The sequence below is a fragment of the Lutjanus erythropterus genome, chromosome 19 (genome assembly GCF_056507025.1).
Source record: "Lutjanus erythropterus isolate fLutEry1 chromosome 19, fLutEry1.hap2, whole genome shotgun sequence".
Classification (NCBI taxonomy): domain Eukaryota; kingdom Metazoa; phylum Chordata; class Actinopteri; order Lutjaniformes; family Lutjanidae; genus Lutjanus; species Lutjanus erythropterus.
In genome coordinates, this window is record NC_139335.1 from 15,665,949 (window position 1) to 15,688,895 (window position 22,947).

The window sequence follows — 22,947 nt, forward strand, 5'->3', positions numbered from 1 at the left end:
CCTTACACACTTTAAAAAAAAATCTTCTTAAGAGCTGTTCTACCTGAGCTCAGGTAAAGGTGAGAGACAGAGAAGGTAAAACAAAATAGAGAAATAAAAAGAAGGTTAAAAAAGGTATGGCATCGCCTATCTTTCTCTTACTTTGCTTGCTTACTTTGGCAGCTTTCTCTAAGGTGATTACTTTATATGAAGCAAATAACATTTTGTAAAAATACATTAGCCCAAAATGTGGAATCCTTCCCATAAACTATATGAACTGCAGTTTTGATGGAGATTAAAAGACCAGAGTTGTGTTGATTTGTACTGGTACAGGGATGAAGCAAACACACATGTGCAAAAACCAAGCACACAAATACCACCGTCACTACAAAGGATGACAGGGGATTACATTATCATGAGAAACACACACACGACATTCTCAAGAATGCATGTCAGACTGTGTTCCCAGTGAGGCTGCTCCAGCTGGGAGCGTGGAGTCTTTGATTAACACACCATTCCATATGTCAAACTTTATGGCCTCAAAGTTTCTGAGCCCCACCAGCCCTGTGTGTGTAGTCAGCTGCCTGGAAGTGAAACCTCAACACGTTTCGCCTTCCAGATTTCAGCTGAGCACTGTTTTAGTTATTAGAAGGCAGTTTGGCATGCTGAAGAGGTCACAGGAATAAAGAGATCAAAGCACATACTTTTTACCGCACTTACATTACATACATATATATTATTCATATTTATCTTTCAAGACAGACATATATTTAATAGTCATACATTGCACAAGTGTAAATACAATGCAAATTTTGTTTTGCCGACCAAAAAGGGCATGGTTTGTTGGGAATACACACTATGAGAGAATATGATATAGTGTACCATCCGAGGACAGTATATCTGTCTGCTTATCTCTTTGACCTTGGCTGGTCTCTAAACTGATGTCTGAAACTCTGCCACAGTGTCGCTCCCAGCAGGCCACTGGGTGGACCCTTCTATTTGCTGCCATTAGCTGCCATAATGACCTCATTATGATATGCTCACACAAATAGACACACAAGTACGCGAGATAAGCTGGGAACAGGTGTTTGATTTCACATTGTGCTGAGCCTGCTTTGCTAACACCCAACTCAGCCTGCAGCCACCTGTCTCAATACTGTAACTGTACAGTAGTTGTTATCACATCGACTGAGACTATTATCTCGTCTTACCATCTGGATGTCTGATTATTCTGTTTCGGTTTCAGCGACCTAACAGCACTTAGATGATTCAGATTAAAGCTTTTGATAAGCAAATGTTGGGATTGATAACAGAAAGAATCAGGTCATGCTGTTTTCCACCAATTTGGGTATCAGGCCTCAGGTACATTGTCAAGTTTACAGGCTTGCGTGTGTGTATATGTATGTGCACGTGTTCATGCACGCTGACTGTTTATCCAGGTGCACCTCAGATGAGATTTGCCAGCCTATCTCCCCACTACTTCCCCTGTTAAATACCCACTCAGAATCAGTCTTTTAATGTGGTCAACTGAAGTGCTATCGCCTGTTTAAACACACATTCTTTCAGTTCCTACTGTAACAGTGTTTCTTATCTAACTTCCTACTGAAGTGATATCAAGTGAGACTTCTGATAGCAATAGACCATGATTGTGTTGGCCTGTTTTGTCAGTTTTTATGCACACCTGGACGAATGACCTTGATGATCTCCTGCTTTGTTAAAGAAGCAATATATAGCAATTGCACAAACAAAAATGAGCACAGCAGTTGGAACTATAAACTGTATATTAAATAGGTTGAAATGGTAAATGGTCCATGGTTAAAGTGAGCTGTTTCCCCAGCTCCTTCCTCTCTAGATTCGGGGAAGCTCAGACAGGTTGCAGGACTACTGCAGGAGCGCAAGACAAACGCAGCATCACAAATTGACAAAAACAAGTGATGAGGGAGTCTTACACTGTAAATTGATCAATGTCAGTAAGTATCAGTTATCCGTCAATGTAAAGTTAAGCCCATTACTCTGAAAACAAAAGCCCACTGCTCTGAAAATACACATTATGAACTTAAATTAAGTCACTGTCTCACTGTCTGCCAGACTCCATTAACATGTTGCTTAATTTAACTGTTATAAACATCTACACCCCTGACAAGATAATTAATGAATTCTTACAACTCATAAACAAACTGTTACTCATTCAGCACACATTCTGCATTAATTTGAATTACAATGACCATGACATGGGCAAACAAAAACAGTTATTCTGGCGCAGAATAGAAATTTCAAAGGGGGACAAAGCTGTAGTGCTGTTATCAGAGAAGGGAGTATTTCAACTTAGCATGTTTCCTCAATCTCATAAGTGGTCCTTTTATGATTTTTTACAGTAAATATGTTACAGATTTCTCTGTTAATGTATGAGTGCAACGATGGAGAGAAGGCAAGAAAGGGTCAGACACAGGAACAATTCTTCGAGAGGGATTAATTACAGAAGAAAAGGCATGTGGGAAATCTCTCCCTCGACACAAACAAAACACACACAAATAGACACATATATGTGCTCATCAGGTTCTCTTCTCCTGTCCGCCTGCATTAGTTTAATGCCCTCATACCACAAAACACTCTCCTGGGGACAGTTCAGGCACGAGAAGCACTGCTCTCCGTATAACCACATAAATAGTCTGGCAGACATGAGGAAACCCTGTTTATCCAATTCCTTGAGCCGTCTTGGCAGAGTCTGCAATATTCTAAAATAACATAGCCATCTGGTAACAGGAGTTGTTAAATCTTGTCAGGTCAGCACCGGATTGTAAATCAAGCAAATTCAGTGCTTTATCTTCGATATGTAGTGAATCAGAAAAAAACTGCGGAGGTAAACCAATTTCATAGTATTCCATAAGACGCACAATCAATACAACAATCCAAATGCAGATCTGCAGTGAAAATGTTATAGCAAAGGTTGCAGTGGGTGAAAGGATTGCAAAGAGGTGGTGCTTACCTCATCCTGCCTGCTTTAATCCTCTAATTAACAAGCAGAGTAATGAGTTGATGAAGTGACCGATTAGTTGCCCTCTGACCCCTAAACCCTGACCTCTGCACCTTCCCCACTAGCCCCTGCTGATGGACAGGGAACATCTTTAGTGTACTGGCTCTCTTTGTGTGTGTGTGTGTGTGTGTGTGTGTGTGTGCTTAAAGAGGTGCAAAAACAATAATAAATAAATCAATGTGTGACAGAAAACTTAAATAAACAAACAATAGAAAGACACTAAAACTGCCCAAGAGAGATGCGTCTTGTCTCGTGTTGCAGCGGAAGTTTATATAAGGCCTGTGAGAAGAGACAACACAACAAAGAGGATGCAATGTGAGATAGTGTGTTGTGTAGCCATATCAGATGAGGATAGCTCTCATCATTTTATCTGGTAGCTCACTCATTTGAATCTGGCTCCGTATCAAAGGATGTGGAACTTTAGCTCTGTGCTCCGGTAAATGGGTTCATATTTGAAACAGAGATAAAGCAGCTTCTAAAAGTAACTACAGGCTAATTTTTGGTTTTGTTAAACTATGACAAAATGCACAGCTGAAGCCACACAGTAGCTACACCTCCATCCACATCCAGTCATACTCAAAGTGTGTTGTTACCACACAGCAGCCCCTAGGGGGTGTTTTCGTCACACACAGATAATATAGATATTAACTTTCTCTTGAGTCATTGCTTCTGCTATTCAGGCACACTTGTTCTTGTACTGTAAATATAAGCATACAAACAGAAATATGAAGTAACTAAGTACAAATACTTTACTACTTTAAGTAGAGTTTTCAGGTACCTTTACTTGAATACTTTCTTCTGACAATTTTTTATTTTTACTCCCTACATTTCAACACAAATATCCTTACATTTTCAAAACAGCCTGGTTACAGTGCATTTGAGGGGAATTATTGATTACTTTTATTTTGCATCACTGCACGCTGCCTTCCCAACATCAAGCCTGATTTCAGCCTAAATGGATGGGACAATAACAGATGATTCATTTGTGCATCCATGAGTGCATATCACGCACAACAGACACACAACAAAAATGGTGTAAAAGAAACAGCCAATAGAAAAGCCCTTCAGAGGGCTCCTTTTTTACATTTAAACCCTGTACTTTTTTGAATCAGTACTTCTAATTTTTTCTTCTAAGTCTTTTTTACACAAGTATCTGTACTTTTACTTGAATACAGTATTTGTGCCACCTTTGCATACAGACAACTACATATGTCCAAGAGTATTGTGTCTGTCTGTGGTCATACATGCTTGGACACTTGTTTTAGGTGACCCCTGCAGACTGTCCTTCCTGGCAGTATTTAGCACAGGGGAAACAGGATGTAGTGGTACTGAATGGCAGTGGATGGGTTTGTCTCTTTTTCTCGTGATTTTGGAATGACTGGAATTGAAGAAGTATCCCGAAGTCTCTGTACTGTGTGTGTTGGCTTTTCCCATCATTGAGAAGGAACCTCTTTCTCTGTGTATTCTGGTAGAAGACTAGTGAGGGTGTTTGACTGCATCTGTGGGATTTGTATTTTATGGTGGGCTATGCAATAACAGCATGAACAAATTAGCAGGTTTCTGTTGTGTGTTGTTTAGTCTGTTTGTTTGCGTGTGTGTTTGTGCTTCCTGTCTTACTGACTCCCTCAGTGACTCTCTGTGTGTTCTCATCCCTGTTCTTCCTGTGAGCCTGGTGGTCCTCTTTCCACCCTTTTCAGAATTCACTTCTTTTTCTCTCACTTTTTTCTCTTCCTGTCTTTCTCCCTCTCTCAGTCATGCAGGCTCATTCACATCTACATCCATGCTCCCATCCACTCCCTCCCCCACATTCATGTGTAGTCTTCTCTCTCTGTCCCCTGCATGGCTTTGTGCTTCTGCCACAATGCCAGGGGCCAGGCGATGAGGTCACTCTCCACGGGAGAGCTGCAGGCCTGACTGAACCTCGACCATCCCCACCGCCATCCAGCGCACAGAGGGCTAACCTCCCCCAGCACATGACATCTTCTCCTCAACTCAGACGACTTCACCTCTACGCCCATGCACGGAAACATATGATTTGTAGGGAAGTTCATATTAGCTGCAGATAAACGCACTCATACATGCACATCAACGAGTGCACACATGTGTACACAGTTACACACAACTGCACAGTTAGCTGGAAACTTTTGTCCTCTCTCATACCCTCTGCTGTGTTTCAACCTGTCCCCTGCTGCCTCTTCCGCCCCCTGTCATCTTTCTCCATCCTTCACTCCATCCATTCCTCCATGCAATTCTTTAGAAACTGGTGAGTCATGTAGTAGTGTTTGTGTCTGGAGTCCTTTTTGAATATTGTATCCCCTCCAAAATGTACCCCAGAGTCTGTGCAGGACAGTTTCCCAGCTTGCTATGATTCATCCCTGCCTTTTCAGCTGCTTATACCATCACGTCGAGTGTGAGCGAATTTGCATGTGTGAATGTGTTTGTATGTGCGTAGAAAGAAGTTTCACCGTTCATGTATGTGCGTGCAGGTACATATTTGCAAGACCGATGCTGAGTGCTTAAAAAGTGTGAATGTGTGTTTGTGTACATGTGTGCATGTGCAGCGCATGTGCATGTTTGTCTTGCAGTAAACAGGAAAAGGGAGAGAAACTTGCTGCTGAGTTGGATCTGAACAGCAGCTGGATGAAATGTCCACGGTTGGAGAAGTAGTGAATCACCTTAATCTCACCTCAGTCGTTCATAACAAAATGGTTCTCAGAAACAGTTTATTGCTGAGTGAGTAAAAGTTAAGAGATGCAAGTTTAGTAAAAGAGAGACAGTAGAAATGGGACAGATTCGATTCATTATTGATACTGAGGCATAATACTGACACAGGACATTCATCGTGTATGGGGCTCATGTCACTAATATGCATTCCTATCTAAATTCTACAACACCACATATTTTCTGTTTGTTAATACTATGCTACGCTGTGCAACCTGAGAGCTGAACAGCACTTTTTCATGTCTATTCTGCGTTTGTATGCAATACAAGAGAAACCTGCTCCAAACTGCTGCAGCACGATACAGCTGGAGTGAAGAAATGCACTAGCCACACACTAGTGGTGTTATAATAAACAGCACAAAAATTACAATTTTGACAATCAACGTAAACCACCATGTTCTCAGCAGATGCATTACAAACGCATGGCAAATACACTGCAAAAATTAAAAGTAACGTTTGCATTTTGGAACATAAAATAGCAATGCATGTTGGGACATTATGCAAATGAGGGCCACCTCTCAGCCTATCAGCCGCACATGAGAATGTCACAAGCCAGAATCCTACAGCGCCCCTTAATGGTTGAAGAACTCCATTACATTGTATGACACAAACTACACAAACCTGTAATCTTATTACTACTACTTTCACAACTACTACTGATGATAAAAATACTACTACTGCTAATGATAATAATAATAACAATATTGATGATGATGATGATAAAAAAAGGTGGCTTAGTACATAAAAGCATATTAAAATCACTGTGAACACTTTTAACTTGAGACATATGTGCTCTGGGATCGTGGACAGGGTCACGTTTCATTTCATGTGAATGAATATGTAGGGTAAATGATGTGCGCGTGTGCATGACAGTGACTTCCTAGCCAGTGTCTGCCCCTGCTGTGAGGACATGGTGTTCCTGCAACCCTTCAGTGCCTTTATAGCTCAGGCAGGCCCAAAATACAACCCCGCACACTGACCACCACACATTAGCCAAGGACAGAGCAGGCCAGCGCCCTACAGAATGGCCCGGGTCAGCCCACGGCCCCCTATTGTATACATCCCGTCTGCTTTGTCTATGCTACCGTGATAGGTTCCAGTGCACAGGCACGGACAACGGTCTTGTTATAGCACGTTAATTCTCCCATGACCTCCTTGTTGGTTTGTGGGTGTCATTCTGGTTGAGTTTTATTTAGATTAGAGGTGCTCAGCCTATTTCCATGCTTGATAAGTTTGAATGTGTGATGAGCTTGTGTTAGAGAATCGAGGCCAACTTTGGCTTTTTTAGCTGGTAGTTTGTCACAGACTTATCTTCTACTCTAGGAATTTACACTACATACAGTGACTTACCTGTTAAGTGGGCTGCCAGGAAATAGTCAAAAATGTCCATCCTAGTTTCTGAAAGTCCAAGGTTATGTCCTGAAATGTCTTGTCTGGTCAGTCCAAAACCCCAAAGATATTCAGTTCAAAATGTTATAAAGCAGAGAAAAGCACAGCCAGGCAAAGCAGTTGCAGAATTTCAAAGCATTTTACTTGCCCGGGAAAGCAGGCAGTCCTTATTACTGAGCCCTGATCTCTGCTGTATTTAGTTGCATGTTAGCAGGGAAATCTGTTGCATCTCACCAAACAGTAACCACGCAACAGCAGAAACTAAAACAAATTCAATGTGGATGAGAGCTTAAAACAGTAAAAAAACACACATACAACCATAAAGGAGGGTTTTTCGTTTAACAGATTCGTGAAGAAAGGCGACATTTCAGTTATGATAAAAATGTAAGACCACTTAATTTCTGGATAATTTTCAGTGGTTTTGTTTGCAACTAATGGACTGACAAATCAGCTCTACAACCTTTATTGATTTCAGTATCTTTACTTCGTCATGTTTGGTTTTCTCAGAAAGTAGAATCTCCATGTGAAAAGGGTGTTTTGACACTATCGGCTCCCAGTTTTTCATGATTTCAGCATGTTTAAAGCCAAAACAAGGAGCTTTGTTGTTCTTTGTTTGTGGTGTTCTCTTTTGCCTTCTGTGATAGAGTGATGCCATGCCAAAGAAGTCTAATTTATTGCAGCTTAACAGCTTACATCAGTGAGGAAACAGTCCCATTGTAGTCCCGGTGTAGGAATATGCTCCAGACCTCACTTCTGTGAGTTTGTTGAAATCGTGATGCAAAAACTCCAAAAAGCCACTGTGGTGATCAGGTAGTTTCAGCACGAGTCTTATGTAGTGCACACAATCCCTGAAAATCTCTTAATACTGGGCTCACACTGCTGGAGTTTTGGACCGATATACCTCAGATTCACCCTTCTTGACAACTGGGGAAGGAATCTCGGCTGGACCTTGATCGGTATCAAAATTTGGCTGAGATAATGTGATAATGTGAGGGGTGTACCGATTTCATTTTAATCCCCCCAACTGCTCCTAGACGCCTTGATAAATTTCAGATATGTTTATTTATGACTTTATGACAGAATAGAAATGCCATGCTGACCACATCTCATCATTTTCTCCCCCCATACTGATTTATCCTAGCTACTACAGGAACACCTGTAGATGCCACTGAATTCTACACATTGCTCACTGAAAGTATTTAAAAAATTACAAATGGTTTCTCTAAGAATCATGAATGTCCAGTCAAATGAAGTCGGCAGTTAGCAAGTTGCTAACATTAGCGCATTCCATGGTGTGAGCGCATTAAACACGAGGTGCTAGCTGGTTGCTCAACACTGTCCAGGTCCGCAGGCTGCGTGTCTGATGAAGCTGTCTGCTTACCGCAGGGATAGCCTTACGTCAGTCAGATGTCAGCTATTGAATGTCAACAATTTCTCCCCTCTCCATGCACCCAGTGCACCTCTTACCTCACTGCCCAGAGCATTGGTTGATGAGGTTTATATACACACACACACACAGTGTACAGTTATAGCCTTAAGCATTTCTACATTGGATACCTCGTCCGTCACTTTGCTCCACCTAATCATCCACTCATCATCCTTGCCCTCTTCCTCAGCCCTCAGAGCATTTTCAGACTTTCCTCGCTGTCTCAGTTTCAGCGTATACACCTATGTGTTTGAGCATGCACGTACCATGCGCCCTGTTGTGTAAACACCTCTCAGGTTTTAAGACAATTTGTGTCCTGATGTGCTTCTCAAATGCTTATCTTGTTCTAGCGCTTGTCTTCTGCGAGGTGGGAAAGAGGGAGGGAGGTGAGGGTGGAGGAGAGAGGAAAGGAAAAGACATGCCCGCGGGACAGCGGCATGCCTTGTGATGTTTAGCGACGTGTCAAGATGTGTGTTTGTGTGTGTGTGTGTGTGTGTGTGTGTGTGTGTGTGTGTGTGTGTGTGTGTGTGTGTGTGTGTGTGTGTGTGTGTGAGAGAGAGAGAGAGAGAGAGAGAGAGAGAAAGAGAGAGTTAGAAAGAGAAGGAGGCACAACTCTTGGCACCTGTACACAATGTATAGGGTTTATCTGTGTATAATACTTGTGTGCATTCGGAGGAATTACTTCAGAGGTGCCAAAAATACACACATCCTGTACTTAAGTAGAAGTACAGACACATGTGTAAAACAGACCTTGGTAAAAGTAGAAGTACAAATTCAACTTCTTTACTTTAAGTAAAGGTGAACAAGTACAGAATCTGAAATATACTCGAAGTATAAAAAGTAAAAAGTTGTCCTCTGAAGGACATTTTTACTGGCTGTTTGTTTCAGCTTGTAACGTCTTTCTTTTTGATATGTCATTTTCATCTTGCTTCTTCTTTTAAATCATTTTTCGTGTTGTTACATCTGTTTTATTTTGTTAGTTTACTGACTTGTTACATCGTTTTTGGTCTTGTTACATCTTTTAAAATAATTAATGATTCCCCTCAAAGGCATTAAAACTAAAGTAACAAGCCTGGTTTTAAAATTGAAGTAGTAGAAAGTACAATTCAAATTGTTCAAATGTGGGTAACAAAAGTAAGTTGTCATTGAGAAAAAGTAAAAAGTTGTTGCTGAAACATAAATACTAAAGTGCAGATACCTGAAAACTCTACTTAAGTACAGTAACAAGCTATTTGTACTTAGTTACTTCCCATCTCTGAATGACTCCTTTTTTTTAATCTCTGTACGCCGGGTAAGGAAGACAATATCTGTTGGTTTTTCCTCTGTCTCCTTCCCTCATTCCAGTGACACATCGCCTGTAGACACATCAGAGAGGTAGAGGCTTAGTCCTGTCAGCGCCTGATTCAACCTGACCCTTCTTCCTTCTAAGTGGAGGAAGAACTCGCTTTTTCCTGCCCTGGGGCAACAAACAATCTAAACTGTTGGCATTAGGAAAGTGTGAAAATGCACGAGTACAGCAGAGGTTTAGTAAAGTTGGTCAACAGCATAGTAGCTTAATTCAAGAGGGGAAAAGGAAAGAAAGGGAGAGGAAAACAGAGGAGAGACTGCAAGGTTGGACATGTTTGTGATATTTCGAGGCTGACATCATGGCTGCATCAGCAGGTGGTGTGTGTTGGATCATCAGGTAGGCCTGTAAAACAGCCTTGTCACGCTGAAGGCGAACAGTAGTCTGAAAAGAGGGGCACAGGGAACCTTTATCCATGACCACCAGAAGATTAAGCTCAATGCGTGAGTCAGAGTTTCTTTTTATCACTCTTCTTTAACAGTACAGGAGTGAAGGAGGAAACACATCAGGTATGCCAGTTGTTCTGTATTACCGGCACTTTCCCTGGAAAAAAAATATTCAGCCATTCCCTGCAGTAATATACACATAATCCCATGATTTTGAACATCAAAGATTCTGATGCAGCTCATATTTACAGTCAAGATACCGTCACACAGTTTGATGTTTGTTCTCCGCCTTGTGGCACATCCTCCTTTCTCCTCACATCCTCCTATCAACCGCTCCCTCTTTCTCAAACTTTTCCTCCTCCTTTCTTCCATTGCCATCACCTCCCTAATGCCAACCTGAATGTGTGTAGCTGTGTGTGTGTGTGTTGGATGGGTATGTTCCAAGCAGTAGTCATAGCAGAGGAATGAGGTTTGGTGTATGAGCTCTGCATCATTATCACTGCCACTGTTAAAACTGATGGCAGATGTTGTAAATATCCTTTTTAAAGCTTGTATACGTGAGTGAGACTGCGTGTGTTTGCTAGTTTATGTAGAAGCGAGTGTGAACAAGGTGTTCATTAAGCTCGGCCTGGTAGAAGGTCTAAGCTTTCTGGTATTCATTGCATCAGCTGGCTGCTTCTCAACAGCATTGTGCGCTTCCCAGTTAAATCTCTCTCTTTCTACTTCTGTTCCTCTGGCTTTCTCTTTGTTTCTATTTTTCCTCCCCCTCTAAATGATAATTAGTGGAGGGAGCATTCATGATGTCCCCCCATAGGTTTGTGAAGAGCCATTTTCAAGCTCACAGTGTGGTTGATCTGGCCATCGCCATCTTGGCGGTGTCTGACTTGGCTAACTCCTGGCTAATCCTAAACGGGGAAAAGAGGTGAAGTGTGAGCAGAGCTGCGGTGGCTGAATGAAGGAGCTAACCATCTGTCCCACCTGTCACTCAAAGTTGACATGTCCCTAATTTAGAGCTGTGTCGATTATGGCAACAACGCGGTCATGTGATGCCTACCGCTGGGTTGAACATCACCACCGCAAATTTTATTTTGAATGGTCATGACAGTATACTTAGTACATAGCTTAGTCCAATAAAACATAATTATTAAAGCAGTTATGAAAAAATGTCAGTGTCAGTCAACATTGCTTCACCTCTATGCAGTTGTTATGAATGGGAAATTAGCCATAGAGACCAAAACCATTTTTTGTTTTATTTCTTAAAGTTGGGAATGTAATTTGCGATTCTATAGCCTCTTGTTCCAGGTCTGCATTGCTTTACTTTCAGACCCAAAGGTTGCCGCTTGCTCCATACCAGCACTTAAAAGCCTGTCCTTCCCATTGCCATGCCAACGACAGGACAGTGTGAGGAAAACAGCGGTGTTAGGTACTGGGCACGGTGCGGAGGTGATAAGGGCAGATTGCACTCTCATGAAGTTGGCATTGGCAAGCTAGCAGGGTCCAAGGTGCCAGTGCCAGTTCAGTGTTAGTTCAGTCTGATATTTTATCTTAGGACTACTGCTTCAATTAGGCTCAAAGGTTTCAGGAAAGCTACTGTGTCAGTTAGTCTTTCCTCCACATCCCTCCCTGCAAAGTGTTTGTTTGTTTGTTTGAATCATTGACAGTGTTTGTTTGTGTTGCAAGCTCAGCGGTAAAGTATAGTTCACAAACGTCTTTCGATAGAGCGTTACTGTTGCCAGTGTTTACAATGGAGCAGTCACAACAACAAGTAACGTGCTCCTGGATTTATTTGTTTACTTGGCGATTCTGCCACTGCTAGTCAGATATTAGCCAAAAATAAGGGGAGTGATATCTCATAGGGAACCTAAAATGGTCTAGGGAGACCATGTTATTTGACAGTTCTTTCCTTCAGTTCTTCCTGCTATATTTAATTGGACAAATGCGCCGCTTTCTCTGCAACCTTTGATTCTGATGTTCAAACTGGAAAAACTTAAACTTTGAGCCATGCCATGCCATGGAATGAAGAATGCTTCACAACAGCTACTCTATTTTAAATAGGTGTTAATAAAAGGTTTTGGGGTTTATAGACATGGTATCATCAGCTAAACATTTCCCATAGTTTCCTGACTGGTCCAGTATGTATTTGACCAGGCCAGCGTGTAGTCTGCTTTTACAAGGTCAGAAAATCTTGCATCTCATCACAGCATTAATGCTTAATGCAACTACAAGGAGTTTTTAACTGGTTATGAAACACCCTCCTTGACATTAGGTGAAACAAGCCTGTGTTTATATTTTCACAGGAAAAGTTACAGTATGTTGCTTAATACTACACAAGGGAAAAGGGAAAAACAGCCTAGCTTAGCAATTCAGGCTAATCTATAGCTACATGGTTCACATGGTATTCACATGTATACACATATACCTGGATAGATTTGCTTTGACATAACAGTCATTATACCTGATAGGCAGAAAATTTGATTTGACAAGCAAAAAAATATTTTTTGAGTAAATAAATACTTTCCACTTCTCCCATGTGCTTCTTGCCATCCTATTAGAAATAATGGGCACTTCCTGAATGTCACATGACAACTAAAGTGCCCTGTTTTGTTTTGTTTTTCCTTTTTTTCCTTCTTTTTTTCACAGTTTTGTTTACTGAGAAAATAATAGCAACAATAATAATAGCAGAAATAATATAAATTTTAATAATGCTAATAATGCTTATAAATAAATGAATCAAAATTGAAAAAATAAAAGAAATAGATGAAATAAATAACATCTTAAGCATTGTAGAGGCAATAAAAACACTTTTATGATCTTAAAGCAGTACATTGATTACTCATAGGTGTCCAGAGCAACCCAGTTTAGACCATTTCTTGGCTGATACAGAGGCATAAAGCAGTGACTATGTATGACAGGGCACATGTTATTCATTTTAAATCAGCTCACTGCTTTCACACAGGAACATCTGAGGCAACTATTTTTCAAATACTTGCATTTACAAAGTCCAGTACAGTCTTACATGCACAGTTTTCTACAAACAGGGGGTGGGTCAACTTTCCCACTAGCTAATCTTACATCACTTTCCCCTATCCATGATTCATATGTAACATGTCAGACAGAAATTGGAAAAATGAGGAAAAATATGCACCCCACTGAACCTGGAACTGGGAATTTGAGATAGATTGATAGGGGAAAAAAATCTAAAACTTCTAGCTCTCTTTCTCTTCACCTTCTTCTCTTTCTCTCAGGTGGTCTGATCACTGCAGTGCATATAAACGACACCATTTGCTCCAGCAGGTTTTAGCAGCACTGTACAGGTCACACAGATCACCAGGTCTGGCCCTCGGGTGCTTTGGTACTGCAAAGCATACACATTGAGAAACACGTCTACATTTTGAGGCCACAGGATGCGTGCAGGTTTATACCCCTTATAAACCCACCAGGTCCAGGTGTGTGGTTTAACACGGTATGCTCCCTGCACTCTGTTGGTTTAAATACAACTTCCAACATTTAATCACACATCTTACCCTAACTAGACCTTTTTAGACCTCCACATATGCGAACATTAGCCAAATTAGAGCTTTGAGACAGAAATATCGGACCAAGGAGCTCTTAAACTCTATTAAGGATTTAAAAAGTGTTCAGTGTGCAGTAGGCCATTGCAAAGTTTAAGAACACCAAGTGTGTTTTGGAGCTTATAATGTTTTTCGGACCTGGAGGTTGAGAGAAATGGGGACCAAAGCCAAGGGCAGATTTAGGTAAGGGGCCAGCTGAGGTTTTAGAAAAGTGAGGGTATACTTTCTCCTCGCCTGGCCTTGGCCTCCTCTCTCCTCCCACATTGTTGACCATCTTTAAGTGGTCATTGCCACCAGCCGTAAACTGTTATGTCCACCTGTAAACCTCCAGGACCACCTCTGTGCTGCATGGTTGCCTGTATACTCAGTGTAGGCCAACAGCCCGACAAATAGTAGGACTTTGTAAAAATCATTCAAAAATAAGCTCAACCTCACATATTTTAAGAGAGGAGCAGAGGGGACATATTCAGCAGTGTGCACATAAATAACAGCCCGTAGCTTTTTCCTTTCTGTTCCCTCTCTCTTGGGAGTTTTCAATATTATGCATCTGCCAATAAGACTATATGGTGTGCAACATGAACAAACAATCATCAACTTGCCTTGTAGTCCTGTGATATATGAATGCACATAACACTGATTATTTTCTCAGAGGTATACCTGGTTAAATCATTAAAATCTCAAAGATAGTTCTAAACAAATGAAATTAAAATAAATGTTCTCTTCATTTGGTGTCTGCTGAAATCATTCTGTTGCAGATACTTACAGATACTTGTGTGTAAAAAGGTTAAAAAAAAAAAGTACTGATTCAAGTGCAGGTTCTAAAATGTATTCAGAATATAAAAGTAAAAAGTAACCCTATGAAGGACATTTCTATCAGCTGTTTTTTGTTACCTTTTTTTGTCTTGTTATGTCTTTTTATGTTGTTTTTGACTTGTTTTATATGTAGTATATGATATACACTAATAGAAAGACCAGGGAATTGTCTTTTCTGTGTGTTATTGTCCCATCCATTGAGGCTGAAATTGGTTGAAATTAGATTGAAGGAGGCGGGCTATGGTGCAAAATAAAAATAACGGACTAGAAAGTACCGATTTTTGTGTTAAAATGTTGGGAGTGAAAGTAACAAGTTGTCAGAAACACTCAAGTAAAGGACAGATACCCGAAAACTCTACTTAATCACAGTACCAAAGTATTTTATACTTAGTTACTTCCCACCTCTGCCTAGCTCTATTCAACATCACCCCTGTACTGCAGTTTCAAAATTGGAATAAGGTTGTGATTTGTTGGTTGAGGGAGGGGATCTTTGTGGTGCGTCTTGGCCAGGCAAGATATAACACACACTGCCGCTGGAGTTTGGAGGCCAGTTGAAAGAAGTGGGCAGCAGCTGGCATGGCCTGGTCCCTCCATTTTTCGCCAGGTCTCTAGGGAGAGACAGAGCGTGTGCCAAGAGCTTTCATGTCATAAATATCCTCTCTAAATGCCTCAGTGCTTTATAATTATACCTCCTTCATCTCCCCCTTTTTTCTCTCTTTTACTCACTCTCTCTCACTGTCTGCTGCCTATTGTCAGTGATGTGTCTGTCTGTACATGAGTGGATCATTGTGTGCATGTGCCTATATGTACATAGAAAACAAATTTCATTGTGTCCCCACTAACAGCTCTGTGGGGTGAGATGGTTGTTCCATGTGAGTAACTTTGGCTGGTTGTGCTCAAGTTTAAACCCAGACAATAAACTGTACATCACCTAGTTAGCCTCATAAAGCTGTTTTCCGTCTTACTGTGATATACCACAATGAGTCACATGTCAAGCTTGTTGGCTTGTAAACCTCAATCACCAGAGAAAAAATCTTAGTATGTTTTCATGCTTTTTTCTAAGTTTTCTTGTTATGCTGACTAATCACAACTTTTCACTGGCAGCCAAACAAAAAAAAGAAGAAAAAGCATAAAAAAAGCAGCACTGCTATAGATGATATTCATAGCAACCTCCCACGTCAGTTAAACTTTCTAGTGCACAGTGCAACTTTGCAGTCCTCCAAGACTTTTTAATTCTAGGTGGACTATAGTAAGTATGCAGCATAAGGCTACTCAGGTGCCAGCTGAACGTCTTAAAACTTAAATTCAACCACATTTCTGTCTTATGGCATAATCATTATTATAACAGCATCTTAGTAACTGCAAGATGATAACATCATAATGTAAATTAGGGACAAAACATTTCCCAGACACTCATTTTTATGATTCCCAGTTCCCAGTTAGTTTTTTTTTTTTTTTATCTATTTTTACCATAATTTAACCAGAAAGTCCCATTGAGATTGAAAGTCTTTTTTTACAAGAGAGACCTGGCCAAGATAGCAACTGTAAAATCACACCATATTAAAATGCAACAAATACAACACACAAATCCATAAAAAAACAACAGCTATTCAAACATAGAGAACTCTCACGAAAAACAAGCATTTCTTGGGCTTTTTTATGATGCCCTTAACGTGGAAGTGTATCTAATTTTAGATCTTTTTGTAAATTGTTCCATGTCCATGTTTCACAGTAGGAAAATGCACTTTTCCCTAGATCTGTGATAAACAGGGGTTTATTAAAAAACTCTCTTTACAGATAAAAAATATACCAGTGCTGTTGTCTGCGAGTGGTCAATGACTTCCAACCCACCAAATCATAGAAGATGCAGTGGTGAATTATGATTCAATATTAGTACATTAGTAGTAGTTGCATCACAATTTTTGTTTTCTGTTTTGTGAGACATTTTATTATAATAAAAAAGCTTCTGTGATTTGGACATTCCACTTGGCCATATTGCAGTTTTGATAATATTAAATTAAATTAATTAATTGTGCAGCCCTAATGACTAATGATGTCACCCTGCTACTGTTGTTAGCAAAGAAAACTTTCACGTTATACAAACTGAGTGTACATTTTGTGTCCTCTGGCCATTGCTTATATCATGGGTTTGTGTAGACTTGCAACACAAAGACTATTGTTCTGATTTGCCAGAATCAACAATCTGAATTACTATCAACTGTGGCAGTGAAAATGAATCCTCCAAGCACTTACAACATGAGCGCTGTGCCAGCCAAACCAGTGGCACATCGCTGCCAAGCTGAGACACAACTTGGAGAGCTGGGAAGTTCCCGTATGCGGTGTAGTTGTTGATTGTTTTGGATATTGCAAAACCTCTTCCACCCAGACGAGTGAGCATTCTGGATGGGTTCCCCATTAAGGGCTTGTGTAACTCAACATTCTGCGGCCCATTAAGAAACACAAAGACATGGCGGCACGCCGCGCTGTTAAAGAGCCCTTTGGTGTTAATGGCATAATGGTAGTGGTAGTGTGTTGAGCTTGTAATGTAAGAGATAAGGCGTCTGCTGCTGAACAAATAAACAGCTGTGTTGTTGGACAGATTAAGAAGAAGGAGGGAAGATGTGAGCGAGAAGAGCCATCAAATGCCAACTAGGATGAACAGCAACAAACAATCCAGCTAAAACAAGCAGGCCTGATTTTGTTTCATTAATGACAGAAATCCCCTGAGCTCACCACATTTTTATGGGTGTATGAGAACAATAGTGGGCTGTTGCTGCATTGTCGTGTGCGTGTGTGAGAGAGAGTGAAGGTGCACATAAACTTTTCCACACAAACATGCACATACATGCATGTATTCAGACTCTTACAACTTGCAACCTGAGGTGGCAGCTACATTTAAGAGTGGCTTGGCTGATCTGACTTGCAGACAGTTCCACCATGAGCACAACACAATGTAATGCAGGGCGTTACATAAAGGTGGCTTTCTTCTCTCTAATTGTATCCATCCTGATGTTAATTCTAACCCTGACTGCACTTTTGATATCTTCAGATTCTCCCCTGACCTTCAAAGTGCCATTATCTTGCCGCTGATGTCATCTGGACAGAGACCGAGTGTGTGTGCATGAGATTGGAACTTTTAAATAAGCTAAGAGTGATGTCAGCAAGGAGTGTATGAAAGTAATTAATAATTGGACCCTTACATGGATGCATTTTTGTTGTCATGTCATCACCTGTGTGTGTGTGTGTGTGATCAACAGAAATCCAGTTTGTCTACAGCTAGTCTTGAATACTACTGGATACATCAGCCTAACATTTTGTGCACATCCATGTCTGTATGCTGAAGGACCTCTATGATTCACGATTTTTGAAAAACCCTGAAAAACCTTTTTTTATGGCTCCATGCCGACGACAGCTGTGGCCACGAGCATTATGTTTTAAGGTCATCTCGTTCTTGTGAACACAATATCTTAAGAATGTCTTGATTTTATTTCTTCAAATTTGGCACAAATGACCTCTTGGACTCAAGGATGACCTGATTAGATGTTGGTGGTCAAAGGCCATTGTCACGGTGACCTCACTAAACATATTTTTGGCAAAATTACACACAAATATCTAATGGAATAAATTGATGAGGTGATGACAGTTTATGTCCAAAATGTAAAAGGTTAACTTCACTGTGACATCATAATGTTCAGCTCTCTGTCAGTCCTTTGTACTTCTCAGTAGTGAAGACTAGGGCTGTACAATCAATCAAAACTTTATCGAAATCACAATATGGCTTTCAGCAATTTTCAAATCGCAAGAGGGGCAAAATGCATGGCAAAAAAGAGTGTGATTCTCACTGGAAATTATTTACTGGACTCATACATGTATAGTGATGACTTTCATTTTGCCAGAAAACACACTTACACAATTACCTTTTATTAAATTCCTTCAAAGTTACAGGTCAATATAGTGATAAGTTCCATGTTAAATTCCTTCGGTGTCTTAGCAATATACCTTATATGAATCTGGACAGACATGAATGTAACCAGACTTGACTGGTCACAGTCAGTTCCTTCTGAACCGGTCATGTTAGTGTTGGCTGATTTTTGCAAATCTCTGCTGGTTGCATCTGGCAGTTGTGGTGGCATTGCAGTAGGTGCTTCACCATCCGTTGCCTGGCAGGGATCTGCACTCTACTGAGTTCACTCTTCTAGTTTTAGTATGTGTTTTTTACATGCTTGCTTGCTAGTAAGAATATATGTGTGAGGGTGCATGCACATGTGTTGCAGGGAAGTATCTTCACATATCTCAACCATGACAGAAGCTTTGTCTCCCTCCCTAGGGTGGAGGTGAACTTCCCAGCCCCTTCAGAGTCTGCGGGGTCTCTTCGTCTCTGTCTCTTTTTGTCTGCCTCTGTCAGAACAGCACGTCCATTGTTAGGGTGGGAGGGTGAGGGGGCGCTCTGCCTTTTCATAAGGTCAGAGGGGCTACAGGTAGCGGAAAGGACAAGATTAATCACTTCATCTAGGACAGGCAGGGAGGGGGCGATAGACCGAGAGATGAGAGAAATAGGTGGAGCAGCGGGAAGAATTAGAGGGAAGAAAGGGGTAATTGAGAGGGGAGAGGAAGAGAAAAAGTTATCGAGAACAGACAGGGAGGAAGTTGGGGATGAAGAAAGGGAAAGAGAGACAGGTAGAGACAAGGGGAAGCAATTACCTGCATAAGTGTCTTTGTTGCGCTCAGCGATGCATTCAGTGAGAGGCAGGACATGGAAAGAGAGAAGTGGTCAAGGGTAATTACCTAAACGCAGGTTTGCTTGCCTTTGATCCTCTTGCTATGACTATGTCCCTCAGTCTTGAGCATCCAACTTAGCTGCATGATGCATCATCACCATCATTAACTCATTATCCTCACCACTAGAAAATGGTTCATACAAAAGTACAATCTGTCTTGAGTTAGAAAGTATTGAAATATATTTTGATATAATTTTAGTATAATTTAAGATATGATATAAAAGTTAATGACTTGTGTGTTCCTGTAGTGTTTTTACCCTACACCTCTATCTTCTGTTGCTGATCGCAAATAAAGGATACTACATAGGTTAGGGAAGACTGGAAAACTGTTGTCAGTAAACATAGTTTGTTGCTTCATCTACCAGAAAAAGTAAGCTGTTGCCTGATGACTCCACATTTCAAATTGTTAAATCATTGTGTCCACTGGGCTAAAGAGGAAAAGGACCATCTAGATTTCCACCCCTTTATTCAAAAGCCAGCATCAGTACTGTATCGAATATGAGTTGAAAAGTTTTTGAAAATCATTGCAATCTGTTTTTATTTACGGTTTACGCACTGTCCCAACCTTTTTGGAATTAGGTTTTGTATTTTCATGAACCAAACATTACTAGTTTATCTGACCTGAAACCGACTGCTCTGAAACTGCTCGACTCCATGCCGAGTGCAGGTGGTCACAGACGTGAGGAGAGTTGAGGGCACTCCTGCAGATGTTGCTCTGACTAATCACCATCAAAGCATTTTAGTTTAAGTGTCATATGTGACAGTGTTAGTATGCGTGTTTTCAAGTGCTTAAGTGTGTGTGTTTGTGTGTTGACCTGCAGAAATGAGTGTACCAGTTGCATGCATAGTACCATGTGTATATATGGAAGCTGCGTTGTATATGAGAGTGTGTCTGTGCATCTTTTAGCCCGTGCTTTTACACTTCAGAGAGGGACTATGTTTTTGTGCACTTGTGTGTGTGTCTGCACTGTGTGTCCTGGAGTATGTGTGAGTCAGTGGCCAGCTGCATCGCATAGGGCCTACCTGTGGGTGTAGTTGGCCCAAATCCACCTTCTTAAGTCTGCTTTTTATTCAGTGTCACATAAACAAATACCAGCAGGGTCCGTTCACTTCCAAACCACTCAATAATATCCTCAGATCTCTCCCCAACATCTGTTGACCTACAGTTTTTTTTTTTTTTACCAGGGAGTTTCACGTAAAACAGCACTTTTATGTTTGTAGTGTGCAGCAAGGTGTGTATGGGTACGTAAACCTTTTCATTTCTAAGTGCTGCATAGTCAAGTGCACTGTCATGAACACAGACATACTCAACACCCACACATTATTTTGTAGAAACCTGCATGTTTTCATAGGCAATATATACTCAAAACGCAGACAGACTGGTGCAAACACACTCATTCAGTGACATGCACACATAACCTGGAGCGGGCTCGAACTTGCCCCACATTCACTCAGCAGGTCTTGTATGTCTTTGATATGCCTGACCCTCTTTTATTGTTTTTTCTATATTTCTCTATAAGACGGGTGGTATGTAACTGATTAGATAGATAAATATACCCTGAAGGTGAGAGATGGGCAGAGAGGACGAGGAAGAGACGAAAGATACTGAGTTTTCTCTTGTCCCAACACATCTCAGCGGAGGAACTTTAATCTGCTGAGGCTTCATGCATTTAAACGGCCCGATTAGGAACAGTCTAACAGGCACTTTCCCTGCCGGGCTGAAACAGAAATTAAGTGCTTAGGCACAGCCATCGTTTTGTTTGTTTTCTCAGCACCTCTTTCCAAAGATACACTCAGAGATAAAGGCTTTGATCATGTCCTGAAACAACAAAAAGTCTGTGTGCATTACTGATAAGATGTAAAGATGCTGAGACGGTGACTGAAGTTTTGTTATGATGATTTATCTGAGGATGATATTCTATTATGTTCAGTATTTGCATTCAGGCTGAACACCTGTAGTAATAAACAAGTAGTTATAATGTCACTGTCAAAAAAATACATTCAATTGATGTTTTTGAGGCTTATGATGATGAATGAAACTGTGGTGGATTTGTTAAACTATGTTCTTATTGGCATATGTGTGTGTTTTTTTGTGATGCTTTTAACTGAGGAGAGTGGGTGTTTGTTTGGACGTGGATGATGATGAAGAAATCAGTTGTATACACATTCAGGTGGGTGTTTTCTGTGTGTGCTGGGGTCATCCAGAATTCTCTCTGTGATACCTGCTGATAGCGTTGACATTGTGTTGCTCTGTCTTTTCCATCATGCCGCTCTTCCGTGGAAACAAACTCTTTTGTGTTCTGCATGTTTGTGTGTGCGAGTGAGTGAGTAAACAGTTGGGAAGTACTGTGAGTAATGCAACATAATAGTAGGTATGTTGGTAATGACTGTGTTCTCCGTCTCTCTTGCCCTCTCCCTTCTTCCTCTTTCTCCTTCAGTGACATCTTTGATGCCATGTTCCCAGTCACCCACATTGCAGGGGAAACGGTTATCCAGCAAGGTATGTATGAATGTGTGTTTTGATGTATTTATGTTGTCACAATCAAGGATGTGTAAACTGTGAAGTGAATCAGAATTTAGGTTTCATTAATTAATTTTTTTTTTCTGTAATAAATCATAAAATTACCATGATTTCTCATCAGAGAGCAAGGAAACATGCAAACTTTACATCACAGACAACCGACAGTTACAGACAAACTTACAGTTGTGCTCGTCTTGTGCTCCTGTTCCTTGCTTGAACCATAGACTGTAAATTACATAAGGATTAAATATTTGATCTGCAGCACCAATTTTTGAACACTAGGATCTTTCATATTTCTTGTTTAATTGATAGGATTAATCCTTAAAAACTTATATGAGAGTTGATAATCATATTTATATGATTGCAGAATAAATAAACTGGAAAGTGCAAATGCCCAACATTTAAAGTTATGTGTTGCTAAGTAAGGACATAGATAATGAAGAGATGTTACAGATTTTGATATCGATAGATATAGAAGGTGATGTTCCAGCCAATTAAGTGCAAGGAAAATATGCCATTCTCACTGATTATCTAGGATGGCTTTGGGCTCTTTCCTGCAAAGGCAAAGTGGCACAGGCTTGGGAGATATAGCTGGTGAGTCTTTCCTATCGATGGATATTGATAATTATCAATTGTGACTGAGGACATGGTGTGTACTTTATGTGGCTGAGGCGATGAAAGCAGTTTGTTGTTGTTACTGGTTTCAGCACTCTCAGCCAGTCGCATCACTGGTCTCATATCTTCGAAACAGCTGCATCTGTCACGGGAAAGCATTACAACATTTGCTCAACAAATGGAAATCATATTGTTGTCTGGACGGTAATGAGCAGCACAACATGAGTACACAGGGTTGGAGTGCTGCCTGCGCTGGTCGTTGCATCACTACAAAAACAGGGCTTGTTATCTCAAAGAATGCATCTACTGCACTGCCACTACTAACGTTTATTTTGTCCTAGTGTTCCCTTGTTCCCTCCAGTCAGACA

At 40.7% G+C, this 22,947-nt stretch overlaps 1 protein-coding gene across 2 annotated transcripts in view; it reads left to right on the forward strand.

Annotated features, from left to right (window-relative positions):
- Positions 1 to 22,947, forward strand: part of prkar1b (protein kinase, cAMP-dependent, regulatory, type I, beta) — an 82,562-nt gene that overhangs the window by 27,619 nt on the left and 31,996 nt on the right. For both annotated transcript variants that reach the window (XM_084744458.1, XM_084744459.1), the window contains one exon: positions 21,882 to 21,943. In XM_084744458.1, the coding sequence (XP_084600584.1) occupies positions 21,882 to 21,943 (62 nt within the window). The remainder of the gene's footprint in view (positions 1 to 21,881; positions 21,944 to 22,947) is intronic.